Source organism: Rhinopithecus roxellana, chromosome 3 (assembly GCF_007565055.1).
Source record: "Rhinopithecus roxellana isolate Shanxi Qingling chromosome 3, ASM756505v1, whole genome shotgun sequence".
Classification (NCBI taxonomy): domain Eukaryota; kingdom Metazoa; phylum Chordata; class Mammalia; order Primates; family Cercopithecidae; genus Rhinopithecus; species Rhinopithecus roxellana.
This window is the reverse complement of record NC_044551.1, coordinates 24040583-24060073: the sequence shown is the minus strand read 5'-3', so window position 1 is coordinate 24060073 and position 19491 is coordinate 24040583. Positions and strand designations below refer to the sequence as shown.

Sequence of the window (19491 nt, the reverse complement as noted above, 5' to 3'; positions counted from 1 at the left end):
TTGATTCGTAACATTGTCTGGCTGTTGACACAATGGTATTCAGAACCTCCGAGTTTATTCAATGACAAATAATTACCAACTTTGATGAAACTGTTGCTCACCATACAAGTATCTAGGTGGCTATCTCATCTAGGAATACATATGACAAAAATCAGAATTGATTTTTCTTGGATGCAATACCAAACAGAAACAAGTGTGTTTATTCAAATTCATAAAGATGAGAAAACAATGACCAAGGATGACTATATTCTTAGCAAGTGTGAGCTCACATAATTGTCCATGATGTATGGCACTGCTCGGAAGGAAGAAAGCTCACATAATGCCAAAAAGATTCTCAGTAGGTCTGCTTTGATGCCATTATAGGTAAAAAGAACAATATTTGAGCTAGGAAGATTTTGGATGTGTTTTCCAGAAAACCGGGAATTATTAAGCTGTAGATGATTAGCAGAAAGACAAAATGTCTTCCAAGAATTCACCCAAATTCTAGGCCATCAAAATAAAGTCTTCAGGAAAATATTTAAAAATTCAAATTAAAAGATTAACAATGAGTAAATGAATTCAATAAAATTATGAACTTCCTGGGGGGAAATATCAGATTTTCTTCATCCATTCATCTGTTGACAGACACTTGTAAAAATTTATGAGATTCTGTCTTCTGCAACCACATGTATGGAACTAGAGGTCATTATGTTAAATGAAATAAGCCAGGCACAGCAAGACAACCTGCATATTCTTGCTTATTTGTGGGAGCTAAAAATTAAAACAATTGAACTCATGGAGATAGAGAGTAGAATGATGGTTACTAGAGGCTGGAAAGGGCAATAGGGTGATGAGAGGGAAATAGGGATGGCCAATGGGTACAAAAAATAGAAAGAATGAATAAGCTCTAGTATTTGATGGCACGACAGAGTGCCTATAGTCAATAATAATTTATTGTACTTTTACAAATAACTAAAGAGTATAATTGGATTGTTTGTTACACAAAAGTTAAATGCTTGAGGTATTCAATACCTCATTTACCCTGATGTAATTATTACGCATTGAATTCCTGTATCAAAATATCCCATATGCCCGATAAATATATATACCTACTATGTACACTCAAAAGTTGGCATTTAAAAATTTTTTGTAAATCAGACTGTTAGGGGAGTCTGTCAAGATGGCTGAATAGGAACAGCTCTGGTCTGCAGCTCCTAGTGAAACCAACGCAGAAGGTGGGTGATTTCTGCATTTCTAACTGAAGTACCTAGTTCATCTCATTGGGACTGGTTAGACAGTGGGTGCAGCCCATGGAGGGTGAGCAGAAGCAAGGTGGGGCACTGCCTCACCTGGGAAGAGCAATGGGCTGGGGAACTACTTCCCTAGCCAGAAGAAGCCCTGAGGGACTATACCATGAGAAACTGTGCTATTGAGCCAGATACTACACTTTTCCTATGGTTTTTGCAGCCCACAGACCAGGAGATTCCCTCCTGTGCCTATACCATCAGGGTCCTGGGTTTTAGGCACTAAACTAGGTGGCTGTTCTGGCAGACACTGAGCTAGCTGCAGGAGGTTTTTTTTGTACCCCAGTGGCACCTGGAACCCCAGCAAGACTGAACTGTTCACTAACCTGTAAAGGGGGCTGAAACCAGGGAGCCAAGTGGTCTTGTTCAGCAGGTCCCACCTTTATGGAGCCCAGCAAGCCAAGAACTACTGCCTTGAAATTCTTGCTGAAGACAGCCTGGCAGGATCAAGCTTGGTGCAAGGAGGGGCTTCCATCATTACTGAGGTTCCAGTAGGCAGTTTTCCCTTCACAGTCTTAAGGAAGCCAAACTCAAAGCAAAGCAGCTGTGGCCAGCCTGCCTCTCTAGATTCCTCCTCAATGGGCAGGGAATCTCTGAAAGAAAGGCAGCAGCCCCAGTCAGGGACTTATAGATAAAACTCCCATCTCCCTGGGACAGAGCACATGGGGGAAAGGGTAGCTGTTGATGCAGCTTCCACAGACTTAAACTTTCCTGCCTGCCAGTTCTGAAGAGAGCAGCGGATCTCTCAGCACAGTGCTCAAGCTCTGCTAAGTGGCAGACTGCCTCCTCAAGTGGGTCGCTGACCCCCATGCCTCCTGACTGGGAGATGCCTCCCAGCAGGGGTCAACAGACACCTCACACAGGAGAGTTCTGGCTGGCATCAGACAGGTACCCCTCTGGGATGAAGCTACCAGAGGAAGGGACAGGCAGTAATCTTTGCCATACTGGAGCTTCCACTGGTTATACCCAGGCTGCAGGGTCTGGTTATAACCCTTGTAGGGTCTGGAGTGGACCTCCAGCAAACTCCAGCAGACCTGCAGAAGAGGGGCCTGACTGTTAGAAGGAAAACTAACAAACAAAAAGTAATAACATCAATATCACCTAAAAGGACACCCACTCAAAAACACCATCCAAAAGCCGTCAGCATCAAAGATCAAAGGTAGATAAATCCACAAAGATGAGGGAAAACCAGAGCAAAAATGCTGAAAATTCCAAAAACCAGAATGCCTCTTCTCCTCCAAATGATTGCAACTCCTCTCCAACAAGGGCACAAAACTGTATGAAGAATGAGTTTGATGAGTTGACAGAAGTAGGCTTCAAAAGGTGGGTAATAACAAACTCCTCTGAGCTAAAGGAGCATGTTCTAAACCAATACAAAGGATCTAAGAACTTTGAAAAAAGGTTACAGGAACTGCTAACTAGAATATCCAGTTTAGAAAAGAACATAAATGACCTGATGGAACTGAAAAACACAGCATGAGAACTTTGTGAAGCATATGCAAGTATCAATAGCTGAATCGATCAAGTGGAAGAAAAGATATCAGAGATTGAAGATCAACTGAATTAACAAAGCATAAAGACAAAATTAGAGAAAAAAGAATGAAAAGGAATGAATAAAACCTCTAAGAAATATGGGACCATGTGGAAAGACCAAATCTGTGATTGATTGGTGTACCTCAAAGTGATGGGGAGAATGGAACCAAATTGGAAAAACACTTCAGGATAGTATCCAGAAGAACTTCCCCAACCTAGTAAGACAGGCCAACATGCAAATTCAGGAAATACAGAGAACACCACAAAGATACTCCACGAGAAGAGCAAGACCAAGACACACAGTTGTCTGATTCTCCAAGGTTGAAATGAAGGAAAAATTGTTTAGAGCAGCCAGAGAGAAAGGTCAGGTTACCTACAAAGGGAAGTCCATCAGACTAACAGCGCATCTCTTGGCAGAAACCCTACAAGCCAGAAGAGAGTGGGGGCCAATACTCAACATTCTTAAAGAAAAGAATTTTCAACCCAGAATTTCATATCAAGCCAAACTAAGCTTCATAAGCAAAGGAGAAATAAAATCCTTTACAGACAAGCAAATGCTAAAGGATTTTGTCACCACCAGGCCTGCCTTACAAGAGCTCCTAAAAGAGGCACTAAATATGGAAAGGAAAGACCACTGCCAGCCACTGCAAAAACACACCAAAATATAAAGACCAATGACACTATGAATAAACTGCATCAATTACTGTGCAAAATAACTAGCCTGCATCATGAAGACAGGATCAAATTCACACATAACAATATTAACCTTAAATGTAAATAGGCTAAATGTCCCCATTAAAAGACACAGATTAGAAAATTGGATGAAGAGTCAAGACCTATCGGTGTGCTGTATTCAGGAGACCCATCTCACATGTGAAGACACACATAGGCCCAAAATAAAGGAATGGAGGAATATTCACCAAGCAAATGGAAAACAAAAATGCAGGGGTTGCAATCCTAGTCTCTGATGAAACAGACTTTAAGCCAACGAAGTTCAAAGAAGATAAAGAATGGCATTACATAATGGTAAAGAGATCCACACAACAAGAAGAGCTATCTTAAACATATATGCACCCAATACAGGAGCACTCAGATTCATAAAGCAAGTTCTTAGAGACCTACAAAGAGACTTAGACTCCCACCCAGTAATAGTGACAGACTTTAATACCCCACTGTCAATATTAGACAGATCAACGAGACAGAAAATTAACAAGGATATTCAGGACTTGGACTCAGCTCTGGACCAAGTGGACTTAATAGACATCTACAAAACTCTCCACCCCAAATCAACAGAATATACATCCTTCTCAGCACCACATCACACCTATTCTAAAATCAACCACATAATTGGAAGTAATATTCTCTTCAGCAAATGAAAAGAACAGAAATCATAATAGTTTCTCAGATCACAGTGCAATCAAATTAGAATTCAGGATTAAGAAACTCACTCAAAACCACAAAACTACACGAAAACTGAACAACCTGCTCCTGGATGACTACTGTGTAAATAATGAAATTAAGGCAGAAACAAATAAGTTCTTTGAAACCAGTGACAACAAAGGAACAACATATCAGAATCTCTGGGACATAGCTAAAGCAGTTTTAGAAGGGAAATTTATAGTACTAAATGCCCACATCAGAAATCAGGGAAGATCTAAAATCGACACCCTAACATCACAGTTAAAATAACAAGAGAAGCAAGAACAAACAAATTCAAAAGTGAGCAGAAGACAAGAAATAACTAAGATCAGAGCAGAACTGAAAGAGATAGAGACATGAAAAACCCTTCAAAAAAAAAAAAATGAATTCAAGAGCCAGTTTTTTGAAAAGAATAACAAAATAGATAGAACGCAAGCCAGACTATTAAAGAAGAAAACAGAGAAGAATCAAATAGATCCAACAAAAAATGATAAAGGGGATATCACCACTGATCCCACAGAAATACAAACTACCATCAGAGAATACTATAAACACCTCTATGCAAATAAACTAGAAAACCTAGAAGAAATGGAAAAATTCGTGGACACATACACTATCCCAAGACAACATTAGGAAGAAGTCAAAACTCTGAAGTGACAAATAACAAGTTCTGAAATTGAGGCAGTAATTAATAGCCTACCAACGGAAAAAAAAAAAAAAAAGCCCAGAACCAGACGGATTCACAACCAAATCTACCAGAGGTACCCAAGAGGAGCTGGTAACATTCCTTCTGAAACTATTCCAAACAATAGAAACATGGGGACTCCTCCCTAACACATTTTATGAGGCCAGCATCATCCTGATACCAAAACTTGACAGAGACACAACAAAAAAAGATTTCAGGCCAATATCCCTGATGAACATCGATGTGAAAATCCTAGCTCACTAGCAAACCAAAGCAGGCAGCACATAAAAATACTAGCAAACCAAAGCAGGCAGCACATAAAAATCTTATCCACCACGATCAAGTCAGCTTCATCCCTGAGATGCAAGGCTGGTTCAACATATGCAAATCAATAAACATAATCCATCACATAAACAGAACCAATGACAAAAGCCACATGATTATCTCAATAGATGCAGAAAAGGCCTTTGATAAAATTCAACACCCTTTAATGCTAAAAGCACTCAATAAACTGGGTATTGATAAACATATCTCAAAACAATAAGAACCATCAGTAACAAACTCATAGCCAATATCATACTGTATAGGCAAAAGCTAGAAGTATTCCCTTTGACAATTGGTGCAAGACAAAGATGCCCTCTCTCACCACTCCTATTTAACATCATATTGGAAGTTCTGGCCAGGGAAATCAGGCAAGAGAAAGAAATGAAGGGCATTCAAATAGGAATAGAGGAAGTCAACTTCTCTCTGTTTGCAGATGACATGATTGCATATTTAGAAAACCTTGACTCAGCCCCAAAACTCCTCAAGCTGATAAGCAACTTCAGCAAACTCTCAGGATACAAAATTAATTTGCAAAAATCACTAGCATTCCTATACACCAATGATAGAGAGCCTAATCATGAGTGAACTCGCATTCACAATTGCTAAAAAGAAAATAAAATACCTAGGAATCAAACTTAAAAAGGATGTGAAGGACCTCTTCAAGGAGAACTACAAACCACTGCTCAAGGAAATAGGAGAGGACACAAACAAATGGAAAAACATTCCATGTTCATGGATAGGAAGAATCAATATCATGAAAATGGCAATACTGCCCAAATTAATTTATAGATTCAATACTATTCCCATTAAGCTACCATTGACTTTCTTCATAGAACTATAAAAAACTACATTAAATTTCACATGGAACCAAAGAGAGTCTGTATAGCCAAGAAAATGCTAAGCAAAAAGAACAAAGCTGGAGGCATCATGCTACCTGACTTCAAACTATACTACAAGGCTATAGTAACCAAAACAGCAAGGTACTGGTACAAAAACAGATATATAAACCAGTGGAACAGAACAGAGGCTTCAGAAATATCACAACACACCTACAATCATCTGATCTTTGACAAACCTGACAAAAACAAGCAATGGGAAAAGGATTCCCTATTTAATAAATGGTGCTGGGAAAAATGGCTAGGCATACGCAGAAAAGTGAAACTGGACCCCTTACTTAAGCCTTATACAAAAATTAACTCAAGATGGTTTAAAGACTTAAATGGAAGATCTAAAACCACAAAAACTCTAGAAGAAAACCTAGGCAATATTGTTCAGGACATAGGCATGGGCAAAGACTTCATGACTAAAACAACAAAAGCAATGGCAACAAAAGCCAAAATTTACAAATGGGATCTAATTAAACTAAAGAGCTTCTGTGCGGCAAAAGAAACTATCATCAGAGTGAACAGGCAACCTACAGAATGGAAGAAAATTTTTTCAGTCTATCTTTCTGACAAAGGTCTAATATCCAGAATCTACAAGGAATTTGAACAAATTTACAAGAAAAAACAAACAACTTCATCAAAAAGTAGGCAAAAGATATCAACAGACACTACTCAAAAGAAAACATTTATGTGGCCAACAAGCATATGAAGAAAAGCTCATCACCACTGGTCATAAGAGAAATATAAATTAAAACCACAATGAGATACTATCTCATACCACTTAGAATGGTGATCATTAAAAAGTCAGGAAACAACCGATGCTGGAGAGGATCTGGAGAAAGAGAAATGCTTTTACACTGTTGGTGGGAGTGTAAATTAGTTCAATCATTGTGGAAGACAGTGGAGATTCCTCAAGGATCTAGAACCAGAAATACCATTTGACCCAGCAATTGCATTACTGGGTATACACCCAAAGGATTATATATCATTCTACTATAAACACATGCATGCATATGTTTATTGCAGCACTATTCACAATAGCAAAGAGTTGGAACCAACCCAAATGCCCATCAATGGTTGCCTGGATAAAGAAAATGTGGCACATATACATCACAGAATACTATAGAGCCATAAAAAGGAATGAGTTCATGTCCTTTGTGGGGACATGGATGAAGCTAGAAACCATCATTCTTAGCAAACTAACATAGGAACAGAAAACCAAACATCGTATGTTCTCACTCATAAGTGGGAGTTGAACAATGAGAACCCATGGACACAGGGAGGGGAACGTCACACACCTGGGCCTGTCGGGGGTTGGGGACAAGGGAAGAGAGGGCATTACGACAAATACCTAATGCATGAGGGGCTTAAAACCAAGAAGATGGGTTTTAAAACCACCATGGCACATGTATACCTATATAACAAGCCTGCAAGTTCTACGTATGTAACTTGGAACTTAAAGTATAATAATAAATTTTAAAAATCAGACTGTTGAGGAGGAAAAAAATGTGAGTTTCGTGAGTGTCCACAGAAACGTGCAATCCCATCATCATAAGATTATGCCAGAGTGCAGGGGGTCATGAGCAAAGGGAGGCCAAGAGGTTTCTGGGAGTAAAGATTGTTCCCATGGAGGGTCTTTTCTGGACCTACCACTAGAGGTCAGGAAAAACTAGCCTACATAGGCAGACAAGCCTTGAAGGCCAACATTGTAGATGAGTCTGTTTAGTAGTGGTTTAAAAATCATGTATTGAGGTGCTATGTAGGAAAATTTCTGACATTCTGAATAATTAAAATTGTGAACAGCAAAAGAAATGAATACCTTCATTTATCTTCACTTTATTAATACTATAAACATGGAAGAAATACAATTTATGTACTTAAGAATAAAGATCTGTTTAAAATTGGCACCAATAAAAAAATAAAAGCTTGAAAAGTGGGAAAAGGTCACACTAATTACACTCAGAAGCTGGGTTTCAATCTATTGATTAAGCCAAAAATATATTGAAGGCAATTTAAAAATAGTGAGCAAGTTTTTGAGAATGAAATTTCTATCTACTTCTAAAGTCTTACTATTTAAAATTATATTCAATCATAATTTCTCCAAAAATCAGTGAATTATGATTTTGGCTAAAGACAATATCTTACTTCTTTAAATCCTTCCAAAATCTTGCAATTATATCTGAAATTTAATGATGTATTTAATTACATTATAAATCCACTATCATAATTGCTTACCTATTATGTGTTATTAGGCTAGATGCTGGGTTAATAGAAATAGAATTCAGACATGATTCTTCAGTATCAATTATCTCAGCATTTAATGGAAGTGAGAGTCACATATACAATAGATTATAGTAATATATAAATTGCAATTATTTTTCACAATAAATCTATAAAGTTTTATTCAACCAAAAAAGACTACTTTGAGTTAATATTGTCCCCATAGTACTCTTTGAAAAATCAAAATATTTTATTCTGTTATCTCCCATAAATACAGTAGCAAAATGACCTTTAGTCCTGAGACATAAGACAGCTACTATTTGATGGACTATAAGATGTCAGGTGTGAATATTGTACTAGAATATTTGAGTGAAGTAATTGTAGAGAAATCCTCTGGGCAGGAAAAGAACAAGAGGGAAACAGTATATGCCTAGAGAAAATGGAAGAAAGAAGATAAATCCTATGGGGAACAAAATAAAAATAAAGAGGAAATAAACTTCATATACACTACCCAGGTTTGCCTAAATCCATTTTTTTGTTTTCAAGGAATATAATTTGAATCATCAGCCAACTGAAACTAATTTTTATTTCAGTTGTTTTAAAATTATTGGTAAAATTTTCTGGCTGGGCGCAGTGGTTCATGAATGTAATCCCAGCACTTTGGGAGGCAGATGTGGTGGATCACTTGAGGTCAAGAGTTTGAGACCAGCCTGGCCAACATGGCGAAACCCCAGCTCTACTAAAAATACAAAACTTAGCCAGGCATGGTGGCAAGTGCCTGTAGTCCCAGCTACTTGGGAGGCTGAGGCAGGAGAAAGGCTTGAAGCAGAGGAGGAGGTTACAGTGAGCAGAGATCACACCACTGCACTGCAGCCTTGGTGACAGAGTGACACCTGGTCTCAAAAAAAAAAAAAAGAAATCATGTTATATTCTTCCAAAATTTGTAGAAATTTAAAATTATTTGCTATTTCTAAATATCAACTTTTTGTAAAATGCTTATTACTATATGTAGACAGTGACACTTAAAAATATTACTCATCCAAGTTAAAAACAATCTACTTACAATTCTCTGACATTTTTGAAGAGAAATATTCCAAAAGACTTAAAATACTTGCTTCCTTTAATTCTGGAGGTACTGATTTGTCCAAGCGTAAAATATTTTTTCGTGAACTTTTACATCGACAGAAACCAATTAGAGCAGTTTTTCGCAAATCAGAAGTGGCTGCATACAAGCAGATTTCTGCAAGAATTACTGTATATATGTAGACTACATTCCAGGCCCAGGAAAAATCATCTACCTCACAACTTTCTCCCTGAAATAAAATAGATATTCGATCATCAAAGTATGTCTTTGCATATCAATAACTATATAGTGTACTTATAATAATTGTTAAAAGACCATAATAAACTAATATTTCTAAATGTGTTCATTAAAAAATGGGTTTACCATGAGTAGATTGCATAAAATACGGTTCAAAGAATAAAAAATATAGATAGCTAATAATTATATAAAGAACAACTTTACAATTTAATTAGCAGTCAATGGAATGTAAATTAATTCAATGAGATATTATTTTCCATATCATATTCAAAAGGAACCTTTTGATGTACAGCTCAATTCTAGTGTGTGACACTTTCATTTATTGTTTATAGGAATGCAAGAAAGTTATTAATATATCTTATGGAGAAAAGTTTGGACATCTTGCCCCAAAACTTTGAAAGAAACTTCACAGTCTTTCACTTGGTAATTTAATTTTATTAGCCTACTGTAAAGAAATAGAAGTGTTGATAGAGATTTTATGTATGAGAATAACAATTCAACATTACTTATAATTAACTGTGAACAAGTAGAAACAAATTTAATAATCAACAATACAGAAATGTTTCAATAAGTGATCTTACCCCAACCAAATTATAAATTTTAATATTATATAATGAAAATGAAAAATGTTTATGATAAATGGTAACTGTGAATTTGCTTTTATATTTAATTAAATTTATTATTATAAAGTTATGCACATTATATGCCCTAATACAATATACAATTTAAATAGTGGCAAAAATAAAATCTGTTTCTCTTCGGTTCTCTTTTCACATATAAATTAGCAATGTTACCTGATTTTGAACAGACATAATGCTTGAAACAAAATCTCTCACTATGTCCATTAAAGCTTTCAAGCAGGCCATGTTTAATTTGGCAGCCTCCCCAAGGACCAGTAAAGCCAGTACTGAATCCAACCTGAAAATTTTATGGACAAAAGGATAAAGATTGTAATGGAAAATAATAATAATCAACTTTTTAATGTAAAAAAAGGTAATAGGCCAGAGGAAATGCATGTCTGAATTACCAGATATATTTATTTTCAATAAAGATTAGTATTGGTTCTCACTTATTGTGGTAAAAATCCGCAAAGAAGAGACACATTTTGGTAACGTTTGAGTTCAGAGTAGTGCTCTGACAAATCTGAGTAATAAATACTACATATAATCACATTTCTTCATAGATCCTGAACAACAGGCAATCAGGGGCTCTGATTGTAAAGTACCCCCAAAAACTCACAATAGGTTTTAATGTTTAACCTCTTGCAACTGATTCCGCAGGGTGAATTTCAAGAGAGTGTTTTCTTCTCAAAACAGAGCAATTTTTTAAAAACAGCCTTCTTGGCCGGGCGCGGTGGCTCAAGCCTATAATCCCAGCACTTTGGGAGGCCGAGACGGACGGATAACGAGGTCAGGAGATCGAGACCATCCTGGCTAACACAGTGAAACCCCGTCTCTACTAAAAAAAAAATGCAAAAAACTAGCCGGGCTAGGTGGTGGGCGCCTGTAGTCCCAGCTACTTCGGAGGCTGAGGCAGGAGAATGGCGTGAACCCGGGAGGCGGAGCTTGCAGTGAGCTGAGATCGGGCCACTGCACTCCAGCCTGGGCGACAGAGCGAGACTCCGTCTCAACAACAACAAAAACAAAACAAAACAAAACAAACAAAAAAAAACAGCCTTCTTTTAAGATACTCCAAAGATTCAACACTCTTTGATTTTGGAAAAAGTACAATTTCTCAAAATAAAATTTATATTTCACATGAATAGAAGACTAATTATTATTTTTTAAATATTAAAAAACCTGGGAAATCACACAAGAATTTATATTGTTATAAATGTACATATATTTTGAATGTTTTAAAAATTATATATTTGTGATATTTTTACTTAAATGAAAAATAGTTTGAAAAAGAACTGATAAGAGCTCAAATTAAAAATTACTTCGGTCTATAGCTGTTTACTGTCTTGATTTGTAGGCCATTAATAAATTTAAAAGTTAGTATATTTTACAAGATTATTTGAATTTCACAACGGTGATATTTCAGGCCGATAAGTTCAAGGTCATCATCATTTTCTAAATCAAACCATTCTTATCATGAAAATTAAAGACAATTCTTTATATTAAATAGGGCTTTACAGATATCAATATGCTTTCACATAAATTATTTCATTTGATTTGAAAAACAAGTTTTGACACATTTAAGATTTCTCTAGACCTTTTTTCATACTAGACAACTGAGCCATAAATAGGTCCGAAGGACTTGTGCAAGTTCCCTTTTTAAACTAGATTAGTTGTAACTCAAGTTTTCTCCCACCAAGAAGTATTTTCTTTCTTGCAATTCTGCTTTTCTAAACCATTACATAAATGTCAATATTTAACCTTAGTGTGGCAGGTGCTGCCTATTGTCCTACCTAATACTAGTTGTTTCCTTTTCTAATGGAACATGAATTTTGTTCAAAACGGCAATATGCTCAATTAAGTTAGCCACCTTAAGATGGAATTCTCTGTATCTTGATTGGAGTAGTGATTACATGAGTGTATACATTTGCCCAAGGTCATAGACCTGTGTACATAAATATATGAAGTTCATTGTATCTAATTTATATTTCAGTAAGTTTGATGTAAAATTGACTGCCTAGACTCCCTTGAAGCTTGGAATAGCCATACAGTGTAGATTTGGTTAATCAGCTAGAAAAGGAAGCATATTATGAAGACTTCCAGGCAAGCTATTATTTTTCTGGTTAAGAAAAAAAAAATTTAATTAAATAACAGGTGTTATTTTTCCCTTTTGCTCATCCTCTTCTTCCTGCTTATAGTGCATATATTCCATGATACCATAAGGCACAGCAGCCTTCTTTCAACAAAGAGGATAAAAATCACCTGCTGTAAAGACAGAAAAGGAAGCTAGAAGAAGCTTGGGTCTTGAAGATTTCCTTAAGTACTCACATCAGCACTGCACTACTTGTCATGTGCAATAAAGAAAACTCTGTTTGGTTATGCAATTGTAGTCAGGTTTCTGCCAAATAAAGAAGACGAAATCCTAATTGATGCACTTAATATGATGCTTATGAACATGAACTTTAGAGTCAGAAACATCAAGATGAAATCTTAGCTCTGCCACTAATTAGGCATATGTTATAGGGCAACTTATGTATCCTACCTCTGTCCTAATTTACTTGTCTATAAAGAAAATACAGCAAAACTCACTTTCTAGAGATTATTGTGAGATTTGAATGAAATACTCTATGTAAAACGACAAGGTTCAGAATGCTAAATTGAATTCAATTACAAACATACTATTTCTTTGACATAAAAAAGATATGAGTTTGATAACTTTCTCATTAAAGTCATAGAGTGACTGGAAGGAGAAGTCCTCCAGATGACCACCAAGATGGAAACTAAGTCATTCCCCAGACTACTTATCATTTATACTTCATATTATGGTCAATTGAAAGAGAGGATACTCATAGAGTTCATAAAACTTCTTTTCCCTTGAATATACTTCATAATCAGAAGGTTTTCATTCTTCTTTTCTCTTTTAAGTCTGGAAAATTGTAGCTAACCTAGGATTGAACCATGGATTGAAAAAGATCCACCAGTGTTAGCCACCTACAGTAGAGAAATGCTTCACCAGAAACACACTATTTTCAATTAATGCTGCTGATCACAAAATTGTCTGTGAATGAAAATGCTTTCATCAAAAACAGAAACATCAATACTTATAAACTACAGTTTGTCAAAAACAAAAGTAAAATTGAAAATCAATGCACATAGAAAGGAATTCAAATTGGATTAGGCTAGAAATTTCCATACAGCACTAGCTTCTTTGTGAATTCATTATAATACAGAAAGTCTCAAGTATCAGCATATTGACTTGGTTTTACATTGCCGTGAAATTAAAGTTGTACAAAATAATACATAACTATTATAGATTTGCTCTAATTTTGTAAATAAAGAAACTGAGCCAGAGTTTTACTGGCTTGTCTAAAATAATGATATAGACATACACACATGCACACATTTATAGAAGTTAGAAACATCAGCATTTAAAAGTTTTCCTAGATTCTTCTTACTCCTCTATATCCATTTCCTCAATTAGAAGATTTTAATGTTTAAATGAAATTAAAATGTCTAAGTAGCAACCCTTGCCAACTTATTTCAACACTGCAACAGATATTCCAGAAAGCATTGACAATGTCAAAAATCCACATGATGCTGAAAACAGAATGAGACATCACTAATAATAGCAACTTACAACGAATTTCCATAAACCATAAAGTTGATGAAGCTAAAGCAATAAGGAACAACCACATGCCACTTCTTGAAACACAGCAACCTTGTTTTCCCAAAAAAAGTAAGAGAAAAAACATTTTTTAAAAATAATAATCTCTACTGTTTACCCTGTTTTGCATGGAATCAGAGAAAGTGCAGTCAATCCTTTATCTTGAGGTACTGATTTTTTTTAAGTAGTGAGAGTATTATTCCTGGGTTCATTCTCATCTCTCCATATTTATTCAGAGATGATAACATCCTGGTAATGAAAAGAGTAGTATACAGTGCCTATAAGCATGTGGAATGGGAGAACGCCGGAAGGAGGAAGATAAAATTGGAATACAGAAGTGCATTTTTTCCTCACAGGTAAACTATCAAAGAGTAAGGAGTACACAGGAAGCTCCCTGATCATTTTACACATTGAGGGTTGTAATTTTTACCAACTTTGTCATGAATGCTGTGAACACAAACCTCTTATTTAAAAATATCATTTTTATATATTTCTCCTGGTTCTAGAATAAGTAACTGGAAAGTGAAGAAGAGGGACCTATACAAGACCGAGGAAAATAGATTACAGCAAAGGCTAAAGAGAATATTAGTCTCAGTACTCAGAGAGGGTCATAATTCTGAAAATGATTTCTTATAGGAACTAGAAGTTATTTTTATAAGACATGTAGGCATCTTTAATAAAGCCCAGGAATAATAAACCACAATAAAAAGCCTTGATGCTTAGATGAAAGGTAGTAGAGTAAGATAAGAGATTGCAAAGAAATTAAAATGTAAAAATATAATTAAAATCCATAGTTGAGGAAGTTAACTACAGAAATAACAGAGAAAAGTCTTTCATAATTTAGAGGAAAATGTGGAAAGCATACCTATTACTATGTAAGTACAGAAGGAAGGAAGGAAGGAAGGAAGGAAGGAAGGAAGGAAGGAAGGAAGGAAGGAAGGAAGGAAGGAAGGAAGGAAGGAAGGAAGGAAGGTAGGTGAGTGAGTGAAGGGACGGAGAAAAATTTTAAGTTATGAAGTAAATGGGGGCCAACTAAAGAAAAATATTTCTAATAACAAAAAGTCCAAAATTTAATGCAGTTATCCATGAGAAATATATGGGTTTTCCCATCATAATGTAAAAAATAAAAATAAATTTAAAAAACCCTAAGCACCAGATAGGCAGAAGTTGGGAACACATATGAACTATGAGTAGTCAATACAACACCTTGAAAAAATGTAGACCATCAGCCATAGTATTTGTGCAAAGCTTCTCAAAGTGAAGTTTCTCTCTAGGTAAAGCACAGGATTTGCCTCAACAGGCTCCTAACTTGGACAAGAAAGGGTGCCAGTTAACTCCTGCCTAGTAAATCACAAAAAGGTTCCTAAAAAATTCTGGACTGAAAATTAAACAGATTAAAAAAAAGAGGACTGATGACTTTGAATATCTCATCATAACTGTGTTAGGAAACAGCATAACAACATTTAGAGATTTGGAGGAGGAATTAAACAAAAAATAAACACTGTAATCATAGAAGTCTATTACCAGACAAAATGTACATCATACTTTTTAGGGAAAAAATAAATGGTGATAAATGTTATAGCTAGTAAAGGTTTGTATATAAGCATGGCCTTACCTAATATAATAAGCAATCAAAAAACATATTTATAAATTTATTCAAGCTAAGAAAGAAATGAATAGTATTGAACAGTTTAAGAAAGGAAAATCCTAGTGTTAAATGGCTGCAGGTGAGTAGAATAGGTAAGTTTTAATAAATAAAAATAATTTTACAAATATGACCAAATAATTAAATGCAGATATATAAATCATTCTTTAAGGAGAAGATAGAACATTTGAAATAATTAGTTAACTATAATGTTATCAGAACTTAAGATTATATTAACAGACTAGGAAGGGGAGAATTCGTGTAAATAAATTTGTCTTGGTCTTTACTGCACATGGAGAAGAGGGCAGTCAGCATTTCATTCTTGATTTTTACTACTTAGGGAAACTAGTTTACGAATAAATTTCCTTTGCCATTGCCTGATTTTTTTTACTCAGAAAAGATGGATGACAAAAATGTAGGCTTTAGCCTGTCTGTTAAAAGGATTTTTCTCCTGTTTACAGGACTTCATTCTTCGAGTTCCAGGGAAGCTGGTGTGGGAGAGTGAAGGGATGGAGCCTCAGACAAGTAATGACTGCCCTCTCATCAGGGAAGGCAGAGGTGGGGCACTAATTGTTTTCCTCCACCCAGACCCATCAGGCTTTTCTGGCTATTGATTGGTTGGTGGTAATTAATCCTACTAGCAGAATCTTTCAGTCATCATTTTTGTTTTAATTTTTTTCAACATAATGGCAATTTATGAGACACTGATTGGGGTTGCAGCCTCTGTTATCACGTAAAATAGTTCTTATTAAATAATTTTAAGCTGGAGAGTGTTGTAGTCACACTTATGCTATAGCTCTGGCAGCATAGTATATGACAGATTGTTGAGGGGAAGAACGTAAGGCAAGGAGACAAGTTAAAAAGCTACAATAGTCAAGAGACAGTAAGAGCCCAAACCAAGGTCATGAGAGTGGGAACAGAGAGCAGGGGAACACTTTTGAAGTGTAGTTAATGTACGTACAACACTGTCAGATCCTGAACTGGATGGAGAAAGTGAGATGGAGAAGATAAGATGTCTGATTTGGTTAGCTGGAGGAAAGGGCATGACAATGTGTACTGAGGTAGAAATTCAGGAGGCAGGAGCTGGGGGAAAAATTAGTTCAAATATGAACTGGCAGGACATGGAAGGGAAGAACTACAGTCTAATAGGTGTTTTTCATATTACTTATCTCATTTAAATCTTTCAAAAGCTCTTTGAGGTAGCTGTTATCTCGATACAACTGCTAAACAGACCCTGGGGTTCACAGGGGTGAAGCGACATTCAAAATTACACAGGAAGCAAAACACAAGACTAAAATTCACGTCTTCTGGTTTCAGGTTGCATTGCTTTTTTGCTGTACAATAATGTAGCAGCATATATAGTGGGTATAGTGGGTATTTACCTGATACAGACTAAGTTATAATTGGCTCCAGGGATCAAAGGATCAATAAGAAATCCAAGAAATGAATCAAGAAGCATCAAGGAAATAAACAAACAATGAGAATCTACATTGACATTTCAGTTCATAAGAAATGAAGGAGTATTGATGCAAACTTTTATTTGAATGGTCTAGGTTAGACCATCACATGGACATTATAATTAGCAGGATCAAGGATATAAATAATGTGGATATCAGTGATCTAACTGAAAAGGAAGTGCCTTGCCACCCACACAAAGCAGTGAATTCCTTGTTTCATTCATTTCGATGCAAACATAAACACTGTATGTCTGGAAAACACTTGCCATGTTCAAGACAGTTTTAAATTGTCAAGCTTGTTTTGGAATACACTTATGGAGCACATTAAATCAGTTATTTTGTGTTGGAAGATACAATTTCATGTCATACTGCTTGAATGAAATGCCATACTGCCTTTCTCAGCAGTCTTCATTGGCTAATAATTCAATTATAAACACAATTCATTATTTTCATGTTAGATTAGAAAGCCTTTTGCGTTGACTTGAGCTATCTCCCCAGAGCAAATGGTGCCGTTTATAAAAGGCCAAACCACAGGGTGGAGCATTGAGAGTATGAAGCATCATATAAAATTTAACTGCATTAAATGGAAATCTGCCTTCCAGCAAGCTGCTTATCTCCAGCTATGGGCAGATAAAGGCCAATGCATGGCAGCTGGGAGGGGGTTCCTGCAGTCTCTTTTTCTTTACTTCATCGGGTTTTATAATTTATTGTCTTCAGTGTATTCTTTCCCCAGATTTTCCCTGTCCCCCAGCGAGGCTGCTCTAATTCTGTGATTGCCTTCCTTGAGTCCTTTTGTGGATTCTGAACCTGCTCTTTTCCAGGCTCAGCTGAAACCATTTGCTTCTATTTGTTTCTTTTTGTATTGTAGGATCTTTATAAAAGGGGTTATAAGAAGTCATGCAGGGAGATACATGATGAATTATCTACTGACCAATAGCATCAGAAATGGGCAGATGAGTACATTTCACTTCCATGGGCACAAGCACAAGCAATTTTTGCCACTATAAATAAAATTTCTTCAGATACTTCAGTTGAATGGTCTATTTGCTTTCTAAATCTCAGAACATTTGTTCAACATTATGTTACTTTCCTGAGATGTACGGCAAATGAAATTGCTCAGGTTACTCCTGCTAATGGTCACTGGCATTGAATTTTAGGTGTTAAACCAGAGGTGTCTTCCACCAAGTGTCACAATTTTCAGACTATTTGGTCCAGCAAATCCTGATGAAGTCTTAATGTATCATCAGGGCCTGGTGCCTCAATATTTGTTTTTCATTCTAAATGCATGCAGTTCATTTTCTTAATTTTTTGCATGTACCCAGTGGTATCTTAGGAGTACATGAGACCAATATTAAAGATTCCCTAGAAATATCAAATCATTTCTGGTTTTATTTTGGTAATTATATTACAGTGTATATTGTTTATTTGGAGTAATGGCCTCTTCACACCTATATAGGCCTTTATATAAATAAATATTTTGTAAGGAGAAAAGCTGATTTTAAAGTATTTGTTATAATGTTACAATTAACAGAATAGTTAGTCAAATTGCTAACCTAAAAACACAAATTATTCTTTTAATGTCAATAGTTTTTGTTTGCTAGAGCCAACTAATTTTTTTAAAAAAATTTAAATCTTTTCCTTAAAATAAAAAAAAAATAAATATAAAAAATAGAATCAAAATCATTTGGTAGTACTGTTTTAGGCAATTATTGTTTTCCTTTCTGTTATGAGCAGTCATTGTGTTTTTCACTTTACTCCTCTGTTAACTGAGCATTGTCTAAATACTGCTATCCCCTTCTTCACTTGATAATTTCCAAAATATTCTCTCAGAAAAAGAAAAGTCAGGATTCAGTGACAGGCTGTCTCAAAGCAGTTATCTGCTTAACAATGCAACTAGCATGACAGTTGAATGATACATTGGAGAGAGTGCTATATCAAAACTCTTAAAATCTGGTTCCACTCATCAATAAGCCTAATAAACTTGGCCTCAGTTTCTTTATTTTTAAAATAAAAATAGTTTTGTATTGTCTCGAATGCCCTACATTTATAAAATACTAAGTATTTTTTTTCCAGTCCGGGCGACAGAGCGAGACTCCACCTCAAAAAAAAAAAAAAAAAAGTATTTTTTTAAAAACTGGTTCATCAAAGTTTGCAACCTTAAACACAAATCATTAGCAAGTTAAATTAAATAGATGTGGATGCAATATAGTAAAATCTAAAAATCGGTTAAAGAAAGAGTTGAATTCCACCATTCGATATTCGTAATCAGCTACATTTACTGTTTTGGCAATCATTTAAACTTGTTTATCTGGTAATTATTAGATTACTTTTTAAATAAATTTGACAAAGTCACACAACATTTATTTTTAGATGTTAAAATGCAATTTTAGTTGTGTTATAAATACAGTTAAGAGTTTTCCAAGAGCTTAAGTAGTTCTA

General features: G+C 35.6%; 1 protein-coding gene across 1 annotated transcript in view; it reads right to left on the bottom strand.

The window, feature by feature from the left end:
- Positions 1-19491, bottom strand: part of TMEM232 (transmembrane protein 232) — a 247190-nt gene that overhangs the window by 176593 nt on the left and 51106 nt on the right. The window contains exons 8-9 of the mRNA XM_030927320.1: positions 10464-10587; positions 9412-9661 (exon numbers count right to left, since the gene is read on the bottom strand). Of these exons, the coding sequence (XP_030783180.1) occupies positions 9412-9661; positions 10464-10587 (374 nt within the window). The remainder of the gene's footprint in view (positions 1-9411; positions 9662-10463; positions 10588-19491) is intronic.